The following is a 26052-nucleotide window of genomic DNA, read 5'->3' as shown; positions in this document are numbered from 1 at the left end:
GGGAACTCAGGGACATATGATTTTCTTTGCCAGTTCCCAAATTGGCTCCCCAAGAAAATTGGGAAACGTCATTCATCTACTAAGTTACTTCTCAGTTCATTTGAAATTGCTCTTTACAGCTTTAATAATTTCCAAAAGAGAGACCTGGATAGAAAAACAAAGAACGTTACCTACTATCAGCAGTGGCCAAAAAAATATAAATTTTTAAAAAAAGATAAAATTTAGAAAAAAATATCCTTATATCCATTACTGGCTAGGATGAAAGAGAGAAAGAATTGACCTCATTTTGGTGACAACTGTGTAAATTGGGAGGTCCCTTTTGGTGAGAGCTATTACAATCTTTATAATATCTGTACTGCTCTATTTTGTATACATCTGAGAAATTATTCTAGGGATCCAGAAATAATTTAATACATGATGATGTTTTTGTGGTGTTAGAAATAATGACATTATTAGATACATCCACTTAGAATAATATGCAGTCATTAAAAGTAATACTTTTTTGGAGTTCCCATCATGGTGCAGCAGAAACGATTCTGACTAGGAACCATGAGGTTGTGGGTTCGATCCCTGACCCCGCTCAGTGGGTTAAGGATCCGGCATTGCTGGGAGCTGAGGTGTAGGCCATAGATGCAGCTCAGATCTGGCATTGCTGTAGCTGTGGCACAGGCCAGCAGCTACAACTCCAATTCGACCCCTAGCCTGGGAACCTCCATATGCCTCAGGTGCAGCCCTTAAAGTAAAAAAAAAAAAAAAAAAAAAAAAAAAAAAGACAAAAAAAATTAAAAAATGATACTTTTAAAGAGTTTCTAATGATATGGGAAAGGTTTCAATTATAATACTAATCAAGATAGTATATTAAGTATATGATATGATTTCAAATGTGTAAATGAGAAGTGGAAGAAAAATACACTAGAAAATTGATAGTTTTCCTTTTTGGATGGCAGGGTTAAGAGTAATTTTTTTCATCCCCTTTAAATATTTTCTGAACTTTGCCTAATCATCATGAGTTATCTTTGTAACTACTTTTACTCTCCTCCTTAGAGGATCTGCTGATACACAACCTTGGCAAAAAGCAGAGATAACCACTCGGTCTTTTTTCTGTTCCTTTGTCCTCTCCATGGGCTGAGTAATCTGGGTTCTGAGATGACACATTATGATGTAGGAGGGGTACAACCTGAGGAGTCAGAAGACATGGGGTCTGCGTTCAATCTCTCACAACCTCGCTTCTGTGACTTGGGCTGCCTACTTAGTATTTTCAGCTCAAAATGTTAGCATTTTAAAACTAAAGATGTTTGCCCCAAATTCTCACCAAATCACTGTTCTTAATGAGTTTTTAGTAAAGAAAATGGGAAGTGATGATTTAAGCACCCCCCTGTAGCCCATAAATGGATGAAATCCCTTATGTAGTTTTTGAAGCCGTGTCACTTAGTGGGAGATTTCCAAGTCAAGGAAGTGATTATGAAACCATGCAGTTTATCGCTGCATTTTTCCTCTCTGTAGGAAGCTTCTTTAATCCTGTCTAGGCATCATTCAAAGCAGGGGAAGGAGGATCAGACGTTGCAGAAGGATGGACCAGATGACCTGTTAGGATTTCTATTTGTTCTCTCACTCTGTCATGTTAGAATATAATAAAAATTCTGATAAGAAGCTACTGACCTCCTTAGATGCCAGTGTAAGTTTCCTATATTGTTTGGGGTTTTAGTTTTTTATTCATTCAGCACATACTCATTGAGCACTGCTCTAGGTCTGGCAATAAGGATATCAAGCACAAAAAATTCCTGCTTTCAAGGAACTCCGAGTGTAGTGTAGGAGGGTGGGGGAAGACCCATGCAAGATAGCGTGCAAAGAGCTAGGATGAAGATGCTATATGAATACAGCAGAGTCCTTATCGTCTATCCTAGGGTGGGTAGAAGAGGTCATCTTTCTTGTGGAGGTGATAGCTAAGCCTAGTTTTGAAGCATGTTTAAGAATAGGTCAGTTGAATTGGGAAAGGGAGTGTAGGATGGGGTGGTGGGTGGGATGGTGCAGTGAGGTGTGAATGAGCATGACTTGGTCAGGAATTTAGGAAAGTTTAATGTGGCTAAAGCACATGATAGTGGACAGAGATGGGAGCTGAAGGAGAATATGGATGGGTCAGTTGGGCCCAGGCTTTTGTAATGAGACTAAAATACCTAGATTTTATTTTGAAGGCTAAGAGGAGTCTTTGGAGATTTAAACTGGGTAATGACATGACTGAATGATTAAATGTTATAAGTATTACTGTGGTTGCAGTGTGGATGATTGAGCAGGTGTCTGGGGAAGATGTAAGGGGAGACCAACTGTGATGTTGTTGGAGCAACCATTGACTTATTTTGCTAATTAATCTAAATTTAGTGCTGAGAACTATGGTTGGGGTCTGGCAGGTACATAATCATGTTTTCAGAATAAATAAATGAATGGATGGGTGAAGCTAAAGGAACAAGATTTGTGGGTGTGATTAATGTTGGAATTATGAGATGTACTAGTAAAGGGAGCAGTCAAGGTTGACTCTCATGTTATGGTGGATGGTGGAGGAAATATAGAAGGAGGAGCTAGTTGATAATGGGTGAGATGAGGAATTCAGTTTTTGAAGAGATGCCCACTGATTTTTTTTTTTCTTTTTAAGACCACACCTGCGGTATATGGAAGTTCCCAGGCTAGAGGTTGAATTGGAGCTGCAGCTGCTGGCCCAAACCACAGCCACAGCAACACCAGATCCAAGTTGTGTCTGCGACCTACACCACAACTCACAGCTACATTAAATCCTTAACCCACTGAGCGAGGCCAGGGATCAACCCTCATCCTCACGGACATTATGTCAGGTTGTTAACTTGCTGAGCCACAGTGGGAACTCTGGTAAATCTCTTTTAACTCAAGTTCTTGTTGCAGCTCAGGATTCATGGATAGTCCAAGAACGGTACAGAGTTTTTCATGCTGGAACTTTCACAAAACCCTGAGGCGCCAAGAGTGTTATTTGTGCTCTTTTTGATTGTCTCTATTTGGTGCAACCTACTTATCATGATCACCATTATCTTCAGCCCACCTTGGCCTCTTCTATGTATTTTTTTCCTCTTCTATTTGTCCTTTATTGATACTTGCTATTCTTCGTGTATGACCCCCAAACTCACTGCTGACTCCTTGTATGAGGAAAGCAAATCATTGTACCCATTTCTTATGAGGGCTGCCTGGCTCAGTTCTCTGTTGCCCATTTTTTGGAGGTGTTGAGATCTTTCTGCTCACAGTAATGGCCTGTGACTGCTACGTGGCCATCTGCAAGCCCCTGTACTACACGACCATCATGACCTGGCATCTCTGTGCCCTACTGGTGGGGCTGACTTGGCTGCGAAGCTTTCTGCATTCATTGGTTCAGCTATTGCTGGTCCTTCTGTTGCCCTTCTGTGGACCTAAAGTGATCAATCACTTTTTTTCTTTGACTTGTACCCCTTGCTAGAACTTGCCTGCACCAACACATATGTCATTGGTCCACTGGTGGTGGCCAACAGTGGGGTGATCTGCCTGTTGACCTTCCTCATGCTGGCTGCCTCCTACGTTGTCATCCGCATTCCTTGAGGTCCCACCATGCAAAGGGGAGGCGCAAAGCCCTCTCCACCTGTGGGGCCCACTTCATTGTTGTTACCATATTCTTTGTCCCCTGTATATTTATTTACATGTGGCCATCATCCACTTTATCCACAGACAAAACAGTGGCTGGTTTTTTTTAAATGTTTTTTTTCCTAGATTGTTATGAGATTAATGTAGTTTGATAACATCCAATTTACTTTCTAGATTAACCAAATAATATTAAATGGTGATAAGTATAACCTGAACATACATGATTTTGAGAAAAATTTAATATGTTAACTTCACCATACAACTATATTCTAATGTTATTCTTTTTAAACATAAAGAAATGGATCCCTATAAGACCAAAATAACCCAAAGGCCATGAGGTTAGTTTTTACTTTTTCCTTTTTTTTTTTGTCTAAACAAAATGTGCACCATGACGGTTCCACAAGTAAGGCAAATGCCTTGAATATGAAAGCTGTAGTTTGCAATGCACCACATCTAGAACCCAGGGGAAGTGAATCATTCTAATTAAACAATCGGGAAACACCATGACAAGTTGGTTTGCAGCATCCAAACCATTTAAGTGTTTTTTTTCTTAATGATCAGAGCTCCCACATTATCACCAGTTTCTTCATTGTGTTTTATGTGTGATCCATCATAGAATGGGAACTTTTTGGGCCTCCAGCAGTGGCAGTACACAGGTTTATCTCCCAAATCCTCCATGTCGAAAGCATGTACTACCCTGGGGTTGTCTTTCTGGATATAAAGGTTTACCATAGATTTGTTGCAATGATCTTTAACATACAATCTTTCGTAAGCTAGATAACCAAATGCAGCTGTCCCAGCAGCACTGGTAACTGCTGAGATCCACTCAACTCGTACACTGGAAGTCGTACTCATGGTGCCGTCATTTGCAAGGATGTGCACAGGACGCTGAGCACAAACCGGCTCGTGTGGACAGCGGGGATTCAAAGGGCCACAAGCGATAGTTCTAAGGGCTCCAGGATGCTACCACGCCGGTGTCGTGGCGGGCCTAGTGACTGTATTTCATTGTGTGTGTTTTTTTTCCCCCTCTATTGTGTTTTGACACTCATGTTCAACTCCCTGATTTATACACTGAGAAATGCAGAGGTGAAAAATGCTATGAAAAATCTCTGGAACAAATGAACCATTGTGGATGGAGGATACAGGTATAGTAGGGAAAGAAATAACCTGTTGTTCTCAGTAAGAATTCTTAAATAATAATAATAATTATAATAAATGTAAAGAATGGCAAAAAATTGGACATATACCTCACAACATAAATACGCAAATAGCCAATATGCACATGAAAACTTGCTCAGCCCCATTAGTCACCAGGGAAATATGAATGAAAACCATAATGATATACAATTATCCTCTTTAAAGAATAGCTAAAATTGCAAAGATTAAAATTTTAAATATTGGAGAGGATGTGGGATAACTTACACTCATATATTCCTGATGGGGCATAAGGAAAAGTAATAAATTAGTAAATAGAGCACCAAGACAAAGGGCCTTGTAAGTGGCCAGTATGCAAAAAATTCAGAAAACTAGAAATTTGTTTCTTAATGACATGCTCTATAAAACATAAGTCATGAAATCAATTGACTTGCCCAATAGTCAAAATAAAATATGTCTTAACTATGAAAAAAGAAAAAAGAATTCTTGTTGTCATGATGAAAGCTCAGAAATCATTAAAAATGTCAAAATAAAACTGATTTGAATGTTTGACATTCCAGCTTATATATCTATATTTCCTGTTATTGACCAGGCACATGTGTATGTCACTTCATTTTTTAAGTTTACCCTAGAGTGTGGAGCATGGAAATACCACTTCTCGCTCATCAGCTTGTGTTCGAGATGGTGCTCTGGTCAACCTGGGGCACTGAGAGTCTATCACAAGAAGGATCCCCTTGTTGAAATGTTACTAACCTGATCCTCCAACTGCACATCATAATACTGATCACAGTAGTCATTGTGGTTCACCTATAACTGATTCCTGTCGACAATGATATCAGAAAGCATCTATAGCTTGAGTCCTTGAGAATACATAAAATCAATTAAGAATGACTGAACCCAAATCATGGAAGTGTATAGAATAGTATTATAGTAAAATTAATATAGGTATGATTATAGACTATAACTGTAATGAGGCGTTAAATTCTGAAATAACTTTTGTGTACATGTGAACACACACATGCACACATATATATACATGATATATAGTTTATTGAGCATTGACTTGATATTAGGCATGGGGTTAACCAGTTTATAAACAAGATCTCATAAGATCCTTATAAGAAGTTGACATGGTTTTCTTTCTACAAATGAAGAATCTTAATTCACAGAGGCTGATTTATTTAGCCAAGGTTGAGCTAGAATTTAAATCCAGATCTTTCTGCCTTCAAGTTTGAGTTTGCCAGCAGGCTTGGGGCTTTACTGACCTTCCTCTGCATGTTTTATTTTGTTTGTGTTTTCTGCTTGTAAGCATCCCGTTATCAATGTCCTTATTTTCAATCTCTGATAAGTAATTGCCCAGAGTCATTATCAAGTATATTATCAACTCAAAAGTTTCAAGTTATAATGAGACATACAAATGGAAAGCAAATCCTTCTCCTGGTAACAAGTGGATTAGAGAGAATCAAAGCCCTCTTGGAGTTCTCGTTGTAGCTCAGTGGGTTGAAAACCTGACTATTATCCATGAAAATGCTGGTTCAATCTCTGGCCTTGCTCAGTGGTTTGAAGATCTGGTGTTGCCATTAGCTGTGGTGTAGGTCAGCAGCTGCAGCTCCCATTCCACCCTTAGCCTGGAGACTTCCGTATGCCATTACTGGGGCCCTTTGAAAAAAAAGCACCTGGTATTATTCTGGGAAACTTCAGCTCAGATGCATTCCTGCGATCAATAATACCTGCCTAATCTGTGCTTTGCCTAAGTAAGAAAAACAGTTTGAATCTTATCCAGTAGTTCAATCACAGGAAGCAGTGAAATTTGGGATGCTATGCTTGGAGCTGGTTTAAATGTCCCTTTAATAAATCTCCCAGGTCCACTATTCTATGACGTTAGGACATAGAAAAAACAAAAAAGGACAAACCACCTGCGACCTGTTTATTTCCTCAGATCCAGCCAACCTAAGTTTTCTGTAATCTATGTTAAAGGTTAAATAAAGAGTTCCTGTCATGGCTCAGTGGTTAAGGAACCCGACTGGGAACCATGAGGTTGTGGGTTCGATCTGATCCCTGGCCTTGCTCAGTGGGTTAAGGATCTGGCTTTGCCATGAGCTGTGGCGTAGGTTGCAGATGGGCTCCGATCCTGTGTTGCTGTGGCTCTGGTGCAGGCCGGCAGCTACAGCCCCAATTAGACCCCTAGCCTGCAAACCTCCATATGATATGCCGTGGGAAGCGGTTCTAGAAAAGGCAAAAAGACCAAAAAAAAAAAAAAAAAAGGTTAAATAAGAAGAAATACAACTCACATAAAAATGCCAGGGAATAAATTTACTAAAATTCTCATTACTTTCCACAAAATAATTTTGTTTTTCATGGATAACACAAAAAGGAGACTTATTTTTTTTTTTGCTTTTTTTTAAAAGTAAATTTCTTTGTACTCCCAAAAATTTGAATTACAGAGATGAATGAGCTTCATATTTTGATTTGGGGGCATATAATTTCATTATTTGGCTAAACTGTACACTTAACCCACTGATTGTTTTTACCCTCATATTCTGTATGAGGATAAGTAGGGCATTTTTAATATTTGTAATATTTTAACACATGCATAACTTAGGTCCTTGGCTCCTTAAGCCTCGTGAGGAATTTGTTGCCCACAGCACTGATGACAGGGACTTCACAGACACCACTTATTGAATATTTATTCCGTTCGGGCTCTGTACAAAGTCTTGACGTGCACTGTTTTCATTTACTGCTCTTTGCAAACTCAGAGTGTAACAATACTCTTATTTTCATTTTATAGTTCAGAACATAGAGTCTTTGAGAAGTTGTCTATGATTACATAGAAAATAAATAGCAGAGGAAGTATTCAACCTAAATGAGCTTAAGTGACAGTATGGTATGGTGAAACCCACAGACTCTATACCAGGACTGCTTGGGTGCAAGTCCTAGCTCTGCCACTTATACGCTGAGTATACTTCTATGGGTTTCTAAATGTGTCTCTCAGTTTCTTTCTCTACAAAATGAGGATAAAAACAGTAATCTACCTTATGGGGATGACAGGAGGATTAAATGAGCTGTTGTATGTAAAGCAGGTAGGACAGTGCTTGGCAAAGCCTGTTACATAGGTGTTGGCTCTTAGGACTGCTGTCTGTACTCTTAGTCACAGTGTTCTTCTCTGAAAAGATCCCCATCCATCAGACCTGTCACATGCAGAAGCAGTAGTTGTCATCTTGTAATAAAGCTTGGAAAGAGAAAAAGGATGCAGCTTTCTGATCAGTACAGGAATCTTCTCTCCAGCATGCCTTATATCTGGCTGTCTCTTTCTTCCTTTGAAACTCAATGATTGTACTTGAATTCTTACCATATGATAGGGCATGAAGTCCTCGGCAAGTTGGGAGTTTCAGCTACTTTAAGAAGACTTATGTTTCCAGGAAAATAATAGATTGTTGGTGGGTGGGATGAGTGACAGCTTTTTGTTTAGCCAAAACTTAGATAAGCACAGGCATTTCCTGAATGTAATTAAGAATAAAGGGTGAGTAGGAATATTTGCCAGATGAGATTCTAATTTATATTTAGTTAAGATAGGACATCTGTTCTCCCTCCTTCTGTAGCTTCCTTTATGCAGTGAATAGGCAGATAATCATTTAATAGAGTCTTTCACTGGTGGTCACAAAACCTTTTTTTTTAAACTTTGACTCCTCCCTGTAGGCTTCAGAGGAAATGGTAGGCTTTCACGAGCAGGATGTCACCAAACCCAGGGAAAGCAGAGCCCAGAAGTATGTATAATGTAGAAAGCAAGGGAGAAGAGTAATTTAACCTCTTATACGTGATACTGTCCACAGCACAGGTGTGAAGTGGGAATAAATGCAAGGAGAGAAATGGAGAATTTGGTCAAGTTTCCAATTTCACCCAAGTCAGCTTCTCCCAATCCTCCTTAAGCTTGCTTTATATCAGTTTGTGTTACTGCTGGAAACACAACAGAAAGTGTAGCAAACCTCATGGTGAAGTCCAAGAAGAAAGATTTAATTCACAGAGTATGGACTATACATGCAGAGATTCAGGAGATTCTTAATATTCATGGGTTTCTCGAGCACCTTTGTATGTTATGTGGAACTCTGCTGAAAACTGTCAGACGTACTCCAGTTGAATTAGAAAATCAGTGTCTGCTGAATTTTCAATTTCAGGAGAAACTGAATAAATTAAAATAGAGGTAATTAAATTATTATTTTCACTTAATGACTTAGATATCTAGTGCCCAGTAATGCTAAAGCTAACAGACATGCTCCCGTCTTGTGATTAACAGGATGAATTGGCACATGAATTTTGGAACAGAAAGGGTTAAGAGGAATAAAGGGAAGTGGGCATGGCTAAAAGAAATCTTTTCCCTCCCTACAATGACTTCTGTTCCAATCATGTTTCTCTCTTGACTTAACAGGCAATGCTGTACCTGCAACCTCTGTGTCCTTGGACTTTATGGCAATACCACACAATATCATAGAATTTTTCATGGTGGAATGCTCACAGAACCCAGAGATACAGAGGGTTCTCTTTGTGGTCTTGTTGATCATTTATGTGGTCACAGTTTGTGGAAATATTCTCATTGTGGTCACCATCACTTTCATCCCACCCTGGCTTCTCCCATGTATTTTTTTCCTGGCCATCCTGTCCTTTATTGACACCTGCTATTCTTCCTTTATGGCCCCTAGACTCATTGTTAATGCCTTGTATGAGGGGAGACGCCTTGTATTTCTTATGAGAGCTACATGACTCAGCTGTTTGGATCCTATTTTTTTTTTTTTTGGAGGTGTTGATATCACTCTGCTCACAGTGATGGCCTGTGACCACTACATGTCATCTGCAAGCCCCTGCACTACATGGCCATCATGACCTGGCATCTCTGTGCCCTGCTGGTGGAGGTGGCTTGGCTGGGAGGCTTCCTGAATTCACTGGCTCAGCTTTTGTTGGTACTTCAGTTGCCCTTCTTCGACCTAAAGTGATCAATTATTTTTTCTGTGACTTGTATCCCTTGCTGGAACTTGCCTGCACCAACACATATGTCATTGGTCTGCTGGTGGTGGCCAAAAGTGGGATCATCTGCCTGTTGACCTTCCTCATGCTGGCTGCCTCCTACTTTGTCATCCTGCATTTCTTGAGGTCCCACAGTACAGAGGGGAGGCGCAAAGCCCTCTCCACCTGTGGGGCCCACTTCCCTGGTGTTGCCTTGTTCTTTGTGCCCCGTATAATTACTTATATGTGTCCATCATTTTTTATCTATGGACAAAAACATGGCAGTGTTTTATGGTATCCTGACTCCTATGTTGAATCCACTCATTTATACCCTGAGAAGTGAAGAGGTAAAAAATGCCATGACAACTTCCTGCACATAGTAAGAAATTGCAGGTGGATAATGAATGGTTAAGCAGGAAAGAAAAACTGCTTTATTTCTGAAAGAGGAACAACTCCAAAGTTTTTTTTTTTTTGCCATACAGCATCTTAATCCATTTTCTCTATTCTTTAATCTTCACAGACTTTATTGGTTTACTTAGACTTTCACTTGAATTTCATATTTTAATTATATAATGACCATATGAGACATGTATGGCATGAATGATTGTTATCTCTTTTAGAAATGAGGAAACCGTGTCTTCTAATGTGGTTAATTGATTAAGGTTGTCTAGTTTTGAACTGCCTAAACCAAAACTCAGAATCAGTTGTTATTATTTTTCGTTGGCATATGGAGTTCCTGGACCAGGCATCAGATCTGAGCCATAGTTGTGGCCACACCCGGATCCTTTAACACACTTACACCACAGCAGGAACTCCAAACTCAGTTATTTTTGATTCATCATCCCAATCTTTAAATAGAAATCTACGTTGACATCAATTGAGTCTGTGTGACAATTGAAATATAGAAATGAGAGAAAAAACACAGCAAATAACTTCACACATAGCCATATATAGTTGTCAGTGTGTCTGTAGGCCTGGTTTCTATTGCTTCTCATCACCCTTTATGACATCAGCAGCATAACTGCACATTATAGCAGAGGGCAAGTTCTTGGTTGGGAGACAGATTAACCTAAATTTGCATCTTAAGCTTCCTCGTGGCATGACTCTGCATAAGTGACCAAACTTTTATGAGCCTCTGAAGCTCGCCTTTAAAATAATAATAAAAAAAAGACAAAAAAAAAAAGATAATACTCATCCAAATTATTACTATTAGAATTAAACTAGATAATCTGTTGAAAGCTCTTAATCCAGTTTGTGGCACATATGTGCCCCAAATTTTAGCTGACATTATTTCCACTTCAACCCTTTCATAATCTTCCAAAAGAGGCTATTTTCTTTGGCTTTTCTATATCTATTAAATTTGAAATATATGCTCCACTTAGAACAGAATGGCTTATTTTTTGGCCAGTGATGCAATGCGGCATTTCCTTTTTATTGTTCCTAACTCCTTCTCTTTCAAACTCTAAGGGATTCCAGGATTCTGGAATTTAAAACACATACCCATGCCCATTCCATTCCTTTCCTGATTTTAAAAACTGATCACACCCCATTCCATGCTGCACTCTTTAAGACTGTAGGCTCTTGGAATTTCCTGGTGGCTCAGGTTAAGGATCTGGCATTGTCACTGCTGTGGTTCTGGTTACTGCTGTGGTATGGGTTTGATCCCTGGCCTGGGAACTTCTGCATGGTCCAAATGCAGCCAAAAAAAAAAAAAGTCTGTAGGCTCCTATAATTTATAATAAGCTTATGCTTTGTTTAACAAATAATCAGTAATTCCTCATATTGCAATTATTCACTTTTTACACTAAAAAAAAAAACCAAACAAACCTAGAAATTGGTATGTAAAACAATTTCCCTCCTCTAAGTGGTCAGAATCAGTCACCAACTACCAATACATTCAGGAGATCATCAGGAAATAGTTATTGTGTTACCCCCAAACTTCTATGCCTAACAAAAAAAAGTTGCAGAGTTCTTCAGCAAAATAAATACTGTCTCTTTTGACTTTGCCACATTTTGATACTGTAGTTAATAATAACTAAGTATAACTGAGATCTTGATTTCTATGTCTATTCGTTTCTGCTGTGAGATAATAAAAGTATAATTGAGCCAATTCTCCAATTAGCTAAGAACTATGAAATCAGAGTGAGGGTTACCAAAAAAGAGCCTATCTTTTTTGGCAGCTTGCCACAAATTAATCTCAAGGAGCTTTCTAGGAAAAAACAAAAAATACTTTAGTTGAAATTTGAAAAGCACTTTTATTTTTAGCTCAGTTAAAATAGTAACTAGCATATGGAGTTCCCCTCATGGCTCAGCGGTTAGTGAAACCAACAGGCATCCATGAGTACCTGGGTTTGATCCCATCCATAAGGACCCGGTGTTGCTATGGGCTGTGGTGTAGATAGCAGACATGGCTTGGATCCCACATTGCTTTATCTGTGGCATAGGCCAGCGGCTATGGCTTCAATTTGACCCTTAGCCTGGGAACCTCCATATGCAGCGGGTGCGGCCCTAAAAAAAAGACAACAACAACAAAATATCAAATAGCATAAAGGACTGATCCGGGTGCCCCCTTGTTTGGTGTTGTCCAAATCAAGGTTCACAATGGCCCAATTATCTTGTGAAGGCTGTTTATTCTTGAAAATTTTCAATCTGCTAGAATAAATACATAAGTGAGTTTCACCAGAAGTGTGCTAGTTGGTTTAGAAAGTATTACAACTTTTACCAAGAAAGGGGTATCTCCATTTTGGAGACTATATGAAATACCTTCCCTCCCAAACACACGTCTATATTAAAATTTAGAAAACAAGAATGAAAGATTGGCAACACACACATGCATATGTGTGTGTAAATCCACTTACAAGCCTGTTACCTAGAGGTAATCACTGTTAACAATTTGTTAGCTTTCCTCCAGTTATCATCATCTTTTCCTCCTCCTCCACTTCTTTCAACTCCTTCTAGAAACTTGGTTAAGCCTCTACCCTCCTAAAAGTTACTCTCTGGGGCCAAATTTCTTTGTTCAAGTTACAAGACAAATCCTTTCTGATCCTCAGTTTTCTTGTCCCCAAATGGGCAACTTCATTCTTCTGTCCTTATGAAAGGAGAATGAGTACAAAGTGCATCGTGTCTGACAAGTAGTTGAGTCTCCCTGCCAGTGGGAAATAGAAGAAGACCAGAAACATAATGTAAGGCTCTGAATTTTAAATACTGTTGAAAATACTCTTGTGGAATAAAAAGAGAACACCTGGATTTGAGATTTTTATTCCACAGCTCGATGTTACCTGGCTATTGGTGAGCTACTTAAAACATAGTTTTCTACCTCCCTTGAATTTCCCCTACCTCAAGCAGAGTTTTCTTTTATTTATTTACCTATTTTTAATGGACCACAGCAGAATGAACACACATTCCTATCAGACACACTTACTAATGAAAAAAAAATTATGAGAGGAAAGTACTACTTTATGTATAAACTAGTGCAGATGGAGAAGGGAATAATTTCAAAGGACTTTCCTGTTAGGTGGGCATCAAAACACTCATGAAGTTATAAACTACTGACTAGTCACTACTCAGGGCTTTGCAGACACATGCATTTCAGGTCTATCTGTGAAAGAAAGACCACCTTTGAGTTGGTTTAAATGATGCAGGCCAGAGGGTTTCAGAAGAGAACTGTAAAGATTCCAGAGAAATGTGAGAAATTTAGTTTGTTGTTTGTTTCTACTAAGGGAACGCAGAATGGGTTTGGGAAAGTACACAAGCTTTGAGTTAGATGGACCTAGATTTGAATTGTGTCAGCCAAATTTTAGCTATTTGATCCCAAGCAATGTAATGAACCTCTCTTTACATATGTATTAATATATAATGACCCCTTGTTTCCTATTTTATGAAGTGGGAATAGCAATATTACTGCACTTATAGGGCTGTAGTGAGAATTAAATAAAAAAAGGATACATAACACTTTGCACATAGTAAACACACAAGATGAGCTGTCAAAATTTTTCACACTAGCATTGATTTATTGATGTTCATACCTTCCTAAGGGTAGGTTCACCATTATGTTCAAGTAAAGAACTATTTTAGACAGAGGTAAGTTCCAGGGTTTGAGGCTTAAAATAAATGAAAGACATAAATTAAGTGGAAATTTTCTGCCTCCAAAACATATAAAATGAGTGATTAGTTTAAGAATTTATTCAAAGAAAGGGCTCAGGAAACCACTATAATCATCATTATCATAAGTGTCATCATCACTGTCTCTTTTTTTTTTGTCTTTTACAGCTGTGCCTGGGGCATATGAAAGTTCCTGGGCCAGGGGTCAAATCGGAGATACAGCTGCTGGCCAACGCCGCAGCCACAGCAATATAAGAGTCAAGTATCTGTGACATATGCTCTCAGCTTGTGGCAATGCTGGATCCTCAACCCACTGATCAACATCAGGGATCAGACCCACATCCTCATAGACACTAGTCAAGTTCTTAACCCATTGAGCCACAGTGGGAACTCCATAATCACAGTCTTTCTTTTTACATTATCCTAGTTCATTCTGTTTTTCTTGGGAGCTACAACTAAATGTCTACAAGATAAATGTGATTTTCTAAACACTCAGTTGCTTGCAAGTACCTACAAAATGACCACTCATAGGAAATTATGGCAAAACATCTATTTTTTAATGACCTTATGTGTACAGTGAGATCTAACCTGATATAGTGTCCTGCGAACATAGGAAGTGCCAGCATCACATGATAGTCAAATTCCTTGTTGAGCTTCTTTCAGGGAGGTTAAATAAGCAGTAAGGTTATAAGTTTTGAAATCATCATATCTAATTCTGAAATAATTCAGAACTTCCTTTTGGCCTTAATACACCATCTATTGGTTCCTTTTTGTGTTGCTGTGTTAAAACAGGCCGTGCAGTGCTATGAGCTGCAGCATGAGAGTAGCAGTTAAAGTGGTGTCTTTTCCTAGAACTGAATCATCTGGATTTAAGTCCTAGCTCTCCCACTTAATAGCTTTGTAACTTCTTCTCCGTACCTCAATTTCCTCCTTGGGAAAATAGGAGAATAAGAGGACACACCTCGAAAGGTTATACAATGATAACTGGGTCACTTTGCTGTATAGCAGAAATGGACAGAACATTGCAAGTCAACTATAATAAAAAATTTTTTTAAACTGTTACTAAAAAAAAAAAAAATTCCCTTGTTGAGAAATCTCCTGAAGCAAGTTTCTGAGCTCTTCCCCAGACATCACAAGCTCTATACAGGGACTGGCCTTTTGGTCTCTAGCACTGGGCTCTCCTTTCTCCTCTTCCTTCCAGAGGACCAGAAAAGGACAGGATCCATCATTAATGAGAACCTTTGAAAGCATCTCACAGTTGATCCAACCAGCTCTCCCATTTGCTTTTTTTTTTTTTTTTTCTTTGTGTTTTTTAGGGCCCCACCCACAGCATATGGATGATCCCAGGCTAGGGGTCGAATTGGAGCTGTAGCTGCCGGCCTATGGCACAGCCACAGCACCACCAGATCCGAGCCGTGTGTGCGATCTACACCACAGCTCATGGCAATGCCAGATCATTAACCCACTGAGAGAGGCCAGGGATGAACCTGCAACCTCATGGTTCCTAGTCAGATTTGTTTCCTCTGAGCCATAATGGGAACTCCTTTTTTTTTTTCTTTTTCTTTTTTTTTCCATTTGTAACTATAGACATATTTAAGGACATTTTAATCCCAGAATAGGGACTTGGTGCTGGGCTGGCTCTTAATATCCAGAGATCTTCTCACTGGCTGGGATGATACATGTTGAAGTGAGGCTGGCACAGATGTCTGGTCTCCCTGCGATCATGCTGAGGGAATGGCAGTAGCAGTGTTCTTGGGCTCCTCTGTCAGGAACTGCCGTCCCCAGCACACCTTATTCTCTGGTGGCATCTCTGAGATGCTGGATCAATATCTGAGCAGTTTTCATTAATTTTCAGCTGACTCATTTTTCCAACTTAAGCCATTTAATTCTCACAATTTAAGGAAGTACATAATGTTATTTTCCTTTTACAGATTAAAAAAAAAAAAACAGGTAGGAGAAAAAGAAAACAGATAGAAGCACCTTGCTAACATTTACAAGACAGATGAATGCTGGAGATGAGAAATGAAGGTGTTTTGATCCAAAGCTCTTAATCTCTGACTTCAAAGCATCTATTTCTAAGTTTCTTAGAATTTCATTATAGTCAAGGTGTGCATTATTTTCTGCAATCCAGATTTGGGCTTGGTGTCCAGGACACACTTGTTATTAAATCGTTGGTAATTTTTGTAAGTGTTTCATTTTCAGAATCTTCTATTCCTTTATCCATGTCTAAAACTAGACTTTAATGTACAGATATTTTCTGGACTAATGGAATTTATCAATTATGTTTCCTCTATTCTGGCCAACTTGGTTCCAACACTTTTTGTAGACTGTTGTGTAATACAGAGAATGATGGAAATGTAATTTTTGAAGAGTACATTTATGTGCAAACGCTCTCTTCTTGGGATTGTGTTAAGGAAAAAGTCTTTTTTTTATTGCTGTGGGGGGATAACATTTATAAACTTCTAAAACTTAGGAGGGTCAGAAAAAGTATATTTTGATAAATGTACTTTTGAAAACTCTTTCCCTGTTCTACATTTTTTCTATGTGTCATTGTTTTTCCTCTTTTAAAATAAAACTGTATTCTGCTGGGTATAATGAGTTGTCAAGAATATCACTATTGGAGTTTCTGTCATGGCACAGTGGAATGGAATCCGACTAGGAACTGTGAGGTTGTGGATTCGATTCCTGGCCTCATTCAGTGGGTTCAGGATCTGGCATTGCCGTGAGCTGTGGGGTGTTGGCTGCAGACATGGCTTGGATCCTGCGTTGCTGTGGTTGTGGTGTAGACTGGCAGCTGTAGCTCCAATTTGACCCCTAGCCTGGGAACCTCCATATACCGCAGGTGTGGCCCTAAAATGCAATAATAAAAAAAAGAATGTTGGTATTGATATACTTAGTATCCACAATCAGGAAAATATTATGACTTTAGTGGGTCCTTCATGCTTTTTTGTCCTCATGGGTTGTTTCTTCCATAAAATTATTAAAAATTCTTTTATGATAGCATTGGTATATACATCTCTACAATCCAAATTGAATTATTAATTTTTTCTTCTTGTTTTAAGAGAAATTGAAAATTGCAGCAGCTCCTAAAACTATCTTGGGCTCTAGGCTCTGTGCCTACTATGCTTCAGTGGGCATCCTCCCTGCTCACAATATATGGGGTCCTGAAGAAAACTGATCCAGATAGGATAATAGTCCCAAGTTGATCAACTAAGAACAGGAATAAATCACCATGAAATACCGCAAGATTTTTTTTTTCTTCATGCCCCACACAAGATTTATTTACCACCAGTTTTCATTATTTGTCCCCAGAGTTTTTTCAAGGCATCCTTCACTTCTGCATTTCTGAGCGTATAGATTAAAGGGTTCAGCATGGGGGTTACTATGGTGCAAAACACAGTCACAGCTTTGTCAGTGGGGAAGGAGGTCATGGGTCTCAAGTACAGGAATGAACAAGGTACAAAGAACAAGATAACAACCGTGACATGAGAGGCGCAGGTAGACAGAGCCTTGCGACGCCCTTCAGAGCTATGAGTCCTCAGGGACCTCAGGATGACACCATAGGAAGCAACCAGCATGCAAAAGATTACCAAACACAGGGACCCACTGTTGGCAGCAATCAGGGGCCCCAAGGTGTGCGTGTCTGTGCAGGCTAGCTCCAGGAGAGGGACTAAATCACACATGAAATGATCAATGACATTGGGGCCACAGAATGGTAACTGGACCATGAACAAAATCTGGATCCCTCCATGAATAAACCCTAAGGCCCCAGCCATTCCGACCAGAAATGCACGCACAGGTGGGCTCATGATGGTCATGTAGTGCAAGGGCTTACAGATGGCTACATAGCGGTCATAGGCCATGACAATCAACAAGACGATCTCAGCTGAAGCAAAGAAATGTTCAGCAAAGAGCTGGGTCATGCAGCCTTTGAAGGATATGGTGTTTGTTCCAGAGATCAAGTCAAAGATCATTTTGGGTGCGATGGAAGAAGAGTAGAACACATCTATAAGGGACAAATAGGACAGAAAGAAGTACATGGGAGAAGCCAGGGCTGGGCTGATGAAGATGGTGACTGAGATGAGCAGGTTGCCTGCCAATGTGATCAAGTAGGTGGTTAACAAAACACCAAATAAGAGTTTCTGCAGTTCTGGATTCTGGGTCAGCCCCAGTAGGATGAATTCTGTGACATTGCTCACCCTTGCCGTCAACTCATCTTGGGATGAGAGCATGTGGTCCTTCTGGAAAGAGCACAGTGATGACGTTTAAAATTCAATACGAAAAGATTTCATCCCCTCTTTAGTCATGGATTGGGGGAGCTACAGCTTCTACCCGCCTCTGAGATTTTACAGATAATCCTAAAGAAGAAAGGAAGGAGGGTAGATTTGTCCTTATTCGTATTAATTTAATATATAGTGACAAAACCTTCAAACACAACACTAAAAGCAAGATGGTATTGTGACCATTGACTTATGGTTGACTTCTAAACTTTCTTTGCAGCTCTAAAGTTCTCACAGATAACTTCCTTTCACATTGGGGGGCACGTTTCATCAATCATAATTATTATTTAAAGTTCAGCTTGTCTGTGGGCATGAATATTTTTAGGTATAGGCACACAATACTCTTTTTAAAAAGGCAAGTGTGTATCAGATATGAGAGTAGCATCCAAGCCTTTCTCTGTCTATACCAGCTGTGTTGTCTGAGCTCTTCCTGCCTTCTGTCAAATGAAAGCACATGTACACACAGGGACAGGGATACAGATGGGGTTTTTGTCCCTCAAAATGGCAAGGAACTATCTTTATAACAGCTCATTGAGCAGCATTCACTCAACCGTCCAGGGTGTTTTGTCTGGCTCAGCGTGACTCTTCCATGCTCGCTCTTTCCCTGTCTTTGAATGTGAACATGTGAGTGGTACAGAGTTCCCTGAAAAGCTCTCAATATTCCTGAAATGAATTTTCTGTGCAATTGCTCTCTCATCACACCTAGAATCCTGCTCTGGATGAGACTTATTATACCCTCCTCACATTTTACAAATGGAATTAAATGAGCCGTGAAGTTTTCCTGAGTCTCCTACTGACAAGACAGAAATGTTACAGTCACCTGAGATAACCCAACTTTCCCTTCATCATGTTTAATCCATTAGGATGAACTTGAAGTTTTAGCTGCTCCCTGGTGGAAGTATTGGCTCTATGTAAGAATACATTCTTCTTCTGGGGAACGATCTGTACGTGGATATTCAAAAGTGAGTACACGTTTTTTAGAAAGACTGTAGATATTTTACCCTTTTTTATGAAAAAAAAAATAATGGTGGGAGCGGTTCTGAAAAGGCAAAAAGACCAAAAAAAAAAAAAAAAAGGTTAAATAAGAAGAAATACAACTCACATAAAAATGCCAGGGAATAAATTTACTAAAATTCTCATTACTTTCCACAAAATAATTTTGTTTTTCATGGATAACACAAAAAGGAGACTTATTTTTTTTTTTTGCTTTTTTTTAAAAGTAAATTTCTTTGTACTCCCAAAAATTTGATTACAGAGATGAATGAGCTTCATATTTTATTTGGGGGCATATAATTTCATTATTTGGCTAAACTGTACACTTAACCCACTGATTGTTTTTACCCTCATTTCTGTATGAGGATAAGTAGGGCATTTTTAATATTTGTAATATTTTAACACATGCATAACTTAGGTCCTTGGCTCCTTAAGCCTCGTGAGGAATTTGTTGCCCACAGCACTGATGACAGGGACTTCACAGACACAACTTATTGAATATTTATTCCGTTCGGGCTCTGTAAAAAGTCTTGACTGCACTGTTTTCATTTACTGCTCTTTGCAAACTCAGAGTGTAACAATACTCTTATTTTCATTTTATAGTTAGAAACATAGAGTCTTTGAGAAGTTGTCTATGATTACATAGAAAATAAATAGCAGAGGAAGTATTCAACCTAAATGAGCTTAAGTGACAGTATGGTATGGTGAAACCCACAGACTCTATACCAGGACTGCTTGGGTGCAAGTCCTAGCTCTGCCACTTATCCGCTGAGTATACTTCTATGGGTTTCTAAATGTGTCTCTCAGTTTCTTCTTACAAAATGAGGATAAAAACAGTAATCTACCTTATGGGGATGACAGGAGAGATTAAATGAGCTGTTGTATGTAAAGCAGGTAGGACAGTGCTTGGCAAAGCCTGTTACATAGGTGTTGGCTCTTAGGACTGCTGTCTGTACTCTTAGTCACAGTGTTCTTCTCTGAAAAGATCCCATCCATCAGACCTGTCATGCAGAAGCAGTAGTTGTCATCTTGTAATAAAGCTTGGAAAGAGAAAAAGGATGCAGCTTTCTGATCAGTACAGGAATCTTCTCTCCAGCATGCCTTATATCTGGCTGTCTCTTTCTTCCTTTGAAACTCAATGATTGTACTTGAATTCTTACCATATGATAGGGCATGAAGTCCTCGGCAAGTTGGGAGTTTCAGCTACTTTAAGAAGACTTATGTTTCCAGGAAAATAATAGATTGTTGGTGGTGGGATGAGTGACAGCTTTTTGTTTAGCCAAAACTTAGATAAGCACAGGCATTTCCTGAATGTAATTAAGAATAAAGGGTGAGTAGGAATATTTGCCAGATGAGATTCTAATTTATATTTAGTTAAGATAGGACATCTGTTCTCCCTCCTTCTGTAGCTTCCTTTATGCAGTGAATAGGCAGATAATCATTTAATAGAGTCTTTCACTGGTGGTCACAAAACCTTTTTTTTTAAACTTTGACTCCTCCCTGTAGGCTTCAGAGGAAATGGTAGGCTTTCACGAGCAGGATGTCACCAAACCCAGGGAAAGCAGAGCCCAGAAGTATGTATAATGTAGAAAGCAAGGGAGAAGAGTAATTTAACCTCTTATACGTGATACTGTCCACAGCACAGGTGTGAAGTGGGAATAAATGCAAGGAGAGAAATGGAGAATTTGGTCAAGTTTCCATTTCACCCAAGTCAGCTTCTCCCATCCTCCTTAAGCTTGCTTTATATCAGTTTGTGTTACTGCTGGAAACACAACAGAAAGTGTAGCAAACCTCATGGTGAAGTCCAAGAAGAAAGATTTAATTCACAGAGTATGGACTATACATGCAGAGATTCAGGAGATCTTAATATTCATGGGTTTCTCGAGCACCTTTGTATGTTATGTGGAACTCTGTGAAAACTGTCAGACGTACTCCAGTTGAATTAGAAAATCAGTGTCTGCTGATTTTCAATTTCAGGAGAAACTGAATAAATTAAAATAGAGGTAATTAAATTATTATTTTCACTTAATGACTTAGATATCTAGTGCCCAGTAATGCTAAAGCTAACAACATGCTCCCGTCTTGTGATTAACAGGATGAATTGGCACATGAATTTTGGAACAAAAGGGTTAAGAGGAATAAAGGGAAGTGGGCATGGCTAAAAGAAATCTTTCCCTCCCTACAATGACTTCTGTTCCAATCATGTTTCTCTCTTGACTTAACAGGCAAATGCTGTACTGCAACTCTGTGTCCTTGGACTTTATGGCAATACCACACAATATCATAGAATTTTTCATGGTGGAATGCTCACAGAACCCAGAGTACAGAGGGTTCTCTTTGTGGTCTTTTGATCATTTATGTGGTCACAGTTTGTGGAAATATTCTCATTGTGGTCACCATCACTTTCATCCCACCCTGGCTTCTCCCATGTATTTTTTTCCTGGCCATCCTGTCCTTTATTGACACCCTGCTATCTTCCTTTATGGCCCCTAGACTCATTGTTAATGCCTTGTATGAGGGGAGACGCCTTGTATTTCTTATGAGAGCTACATGACTCAGCTTTTGGATCCTATTTTTTTTTTTTTGGAGGTGTTGATATCATCTGCTCACAGTGATGGCCTGTGACCACTACATGTCATCTGCAAGCCCCTGCACTACATGGCCATCATGACCTGCATCTCTGTGCCCTGCTGGTGGAGGTGGCTTGGTGGGGGCTTCCTGAATCACTGGCTCAGCTTTTGTTGGTCTTCAGTTGCCCTTCTTCGACCTAAAGTGATCAATTATTTTTTCTGTGACTTGTATCCCTTGCTGGAACTTGCCTGCACCAACACATATGTCATTGGTCTGCTGGTGGTGGCCAAAAGTGGGATCATCTGCCTGTTGACCTTCCTCATGCTGGCTGCCTCCTACTTTGTCATCCTGCATTTCTTGAGGTCCCACAGTACAGAGGGGAGGCGCAAAGCCCTCTCCACCTGTGGGGCCCACTTCCTGGTGTTGCCTTGTTCTTTGTGCCCGTATAATTACTTATATGTGTCCATCATTTTTTATCTATGACAAAAACATGGCAGTGTTTTATGGTATCCTGACTCCTATGTTGAATCCACTCATTTATACCCTGAGAAGTGAAGAGGTAAAAAATGCCATGACAACTTCCTGCACTAGTAAGAAATTGCAGGTGGATAATGAATGGTTAAGCAGGAAAGAAAAACTGCTTTATTTCTGAAAGAGGAACAACTCCAAAGTTGTTTTTTTTTTTTGCCATACAGCATCTTAATCCATTTTCTCTATTCTTTAATCTTCACAGACTTTATTGGTTTACTTAGACTTTCACTTGAATTTCATATTTTAATTATATAATGACCATATGAGACTTATGGCATGAATGATTGTTATCTCTTTTAGAAATGAGGAAACCGTGTCTTCTAATGTGGTTAATTGATTAAGGTTGTCTAGTTTGAACTGCCTAAACCAAAACTCAGAATCAGTTTTATTATTTTTCGTTGGATATGGAGTTCCTGGACCAGGCACAGATCTGAGCCATAGTTGTGGCCACCCCGGATCCTTTAACACACTTACACCACAGCAGGAACTCCAACTCAGTTATTTTGATTCATCATCCCAATCTTTAAATAGAAATCTACGTTGACATCAATTGAGTCTGTGTGACAATTGAAATATAGAAATGAGAGAAAAAACACAGCAAATAACTTCACACATGCCATATATAGTTGTCAGTGTGTTGTAGGCTGGTTTCTATTGCTTCTCATCACCCTTTATGACATCAGCAGCATAACTGCACATTATAGCAGAGGGTAGTTCTTGGTTGGGAGACAGATTAACCTAAATTTGCATTTAAGCTTCCTCGTGGCATGATCTGCATAAGTGACCAAACTTTTATGAGCCTCTGAAGCTCGCCTTTAAAATAATAATAAAAAAAAGACAAAAAAAAAAGATAATACTCATCCAAATTATTACTATTAGAATTAAACTAGATAATCTGTTGAAAGCTCTTAATCCAGTTTGTGGCACATATGTGCCCCAATTTTTAGCGACATTATTTCCACTTCAACCCTTTCATAATCTTCCAAAAAGGCTATTTTCTTTGCTTTTCTATATCTATTAAATTTGAAATATATGCTCCACTTAGAACAGAATGGCTTTATTTTTGGCCAGTGATGCAATGGGCATTTCCTTTTTATTGTTCCAAAACTCCTTCTCTTTCAAACTCTAAGGGATTCCAGGATTCTGGAATTTAAAACACATACCCATGCCATTCCATTCCTTTCCTGATTTTAAAAACTGATCACACCCCATTCCATGCTGCACTCTTTAAGACTGTAGGCTCTTGGAATTTCCTGGTGGCTCAGGTTAAGGATCTGGCATTGTCACTGCTGTGGTTCTGGTTACTGCTGTGGTATGGGTTTGATCCCTGGCCTGGGAACTTCTGCATGGTCCAAATGCAGCCAAACAAAAAAAAAAAGTCTGTAGGCTCCTATATTTATAATAAGCTTATGCTTTGTTTAACAAATAATCAGTAATTCCTCATATTGCAATTATTCACTTTTTACACTAAAAAAAAACAAACAAACCTAGAAATTGGTATGTAAAACATTTCCCTCCTCTAAGTGGTCAGAATCAGTCACCAACTACCAATACATTCAGGAGATCATCAGGAAATAGTTATTGTGTTACCCCCAAACTTCTATGCCTAACAAAAAAAAGTTGCAAGTTCTTCAGCAAAATAATATGTCTCTTTTGACTTTGCCACATTTTGATACTGTAGTTAATAATAACTAAGTATAACTGAGATCTTGATTTCTATGTCTATTCGTTTCTGCTGTGAGATAATAAAAGTATAATTGAGCCAATTCTCCAATTAGCTAAGAACTATGAAATCAGAGTGAGGGTTACCAAAAAAGAGCCTATCTTTTTTGGCAGCTTGCCACAAATTAATCTCAAGGAGCTTTCTAGGAAAAAACAAAAAAATACTTTAGTTGAAATTTGAAAAGCACTTTTATTTTTAGCTCAGTTAAAATAGAACTAGCATATGGAGTTCCCCTCATGGCTCAGCGGTTAGTGAAACCAACAGGCATCCATGAGTACCTGGGTTTGATCCCATCCATAAGGACCCGTGTTGCTATGGGCTGTGGTGTAGATAGCAGACATGGCTGGATCACATTGCTTTATCTGTGGCATAGGCCAGCGGCTATGGCTTCAATTTGACCCTTAGCCTGGGAACCTCCATATGCAGCGGGTGCGGCCCTAAAAAAAAGACAACAACAAAATATCAAATAGCATAAAGGACTGATCCGGGTGCCCCTTGTTTGGTGTTGTCCAAATCAAGGTTCACAATGGCCCAATTATCTTGTGAAGGCTGTTTATTCTTGAAAATTTTCAATCTGCTAGAATAAATACATAAGTGAGTTTCACCAGAAGTGGCTAGTTGGTTTAAAAAGTATTACAACTTTTACCAAGAAAGGGTATCTCCATTTTGGAGACTATATGAAATACCTTCCCTCCCAAACACACGTCTATATTAAAATTTAGAAAACAAGATGAAAGATTGGCAACACACACATGCATATGTGTGTGTAAATCCACTTACAAGCCTGTTACCTAGAGGTAATCACTGTAACAATTTGTTAGCTTTCCTCCAGTTATCATCATCTTTTCCTCCTCCTCCACTTCTTTCAACTCCTTCTAGAAACTTGGTTAAGCCTCTACCTCCTAAAAGTTACTCTCTGGGCCAAATTTCTTTGTTCAAGTTACAAGACAAATCCTTTCTGATCCTCAGTTTTCTTGTCCCCAAATGGGCAACTTCATTCTTCTGTCCTTATGAAGGAAATGAGTACAAAGTGCATGTGTCTGACAAGTAGTTTGAGTCTCCCTGCCAGTGGGAAATAGAAAAAGACCAGAAAATAATGTAAGGCTCTGAATTTTAAATACTGTTGAAAATATCTTGTGGAATAAAAAGAGAACACCTGGATTTGAGATTTTTATTCCACAGCTGATGTTACCTGGCTATTGGTGAGCTACTTAAAACATAGTTTTCTACCTCCCTTGAATTTCCCCTACCTCAAGCAGAGTTTTCTTTTATTTATTTACCTATTTTTAATGGACCACAGCAGAATGAACACACATTCCTATCAGACACACTTACTAATGAAAAAAAATTATGAGAGGAAAGTACTACTTTATGTATAAACTAGTGCAGATGGAGAAGGGAATATTTTCAAAGGACTTTCCTGTTAGGTGGGCATCAAAACACTCATGAAGTTATAAACTACTGACTAGTCACTACTCAGGGCTTTGCAGACACATGCATTTCAGGTCTATCTGTGAAAGAAAGACCACCTTTGAGTTGGTTTAAATGATGCAGGCCAGAGGGTTTCAGAAGAGAACTGTAAAGATTCCAGAGAAATGTGAGAAATTTAGTTTGTTGTTTGTTTCTACTAAGGGAACGCAGAATGGGTTTGGGAAAGTACACAAGCTTTGAGTTAGATGGACCTAGATTTGAATTGTGTCAGCCAAATTTTAGCTATTTGATCCCAAGCAATGTAATGAACCTCTCTTTACATATGTATTAATATATAATGACCCCTTGTTTCCTATTTTATGAAGTGGGAATAGCAATATTACTGCACTTATAGGGCTGTAGTGAGAATTAAATAAAAAAGGATACATAACACTTTGCACATAGTAAACACACAAGATGAGCTGTCAAAATTTTTCACACTAGCATTGATTTATTGATGTTCATACCTTCCTAAGGGTAGGTTCACCATTATGTTCAAGTAAAGAACTATTTTAGACAGAGGTAAGTTCCAGGGTTTGAGGCTTAAAATAAATGAAAGACATAAATTAAGTGGAAATTTCTGCCTCCAAAACATATAAA

The 26052-nt window shown here is 38.9% G+C and overlaps 1 protein-coding gene and 3 pseudogenes across 1 annotated transcript; 2 read left to right on the top strand and 2 right to left on the bottom strand.

The window, feature by feature from the left end:
- On the top strand, window positions 1147-5164 carry LOC110259562 (annotated as a pseudogene).
- LOC110259723 lies at window positions 4168-4534 on the bottom strand (annotated as a pseudogene).
- Window positions 9229-10163, top strand: LOC110259561 (annotated as a pseudogene).
- LOC110259722 (olfactory receptor 4C45-like) lies at window positions 17163-24402 on the bottom strand. The gene is made up of 2 exons (XM_021085474.1): window positions 24389-24402; window positions 17163-18078 (listed from the first exon to the last, which is right to left on the bottom strand). Exons 1-2 carry the CDS (start codon window positions 24400-24402, stop codon window positions 17163-17165), a joined length of 930 nt encoding a protein of 309 aa, XP_020941133.1.

The sequence above is a fragment of the Sus scrofa genome, chromosome 2 (genome assembly GCF_000003025.6).
Source record: "Sus scrofa isolate TJ Tabasco breed Duroc chromosome 2, Sscrofa11.1, whole genome shotgun sequence".
In the NCBI taxonomy this organism is placed as follows: Eukaryota; Metazoa; Chordata; class Mammalia; order Artiodactyla; family Suidae; genus Sus; species Sus scrofa.
Note: the sequence above shows the minus strand (reverse complement) of the source record. Positions and strands in the feature narration are given on the sequence as shown.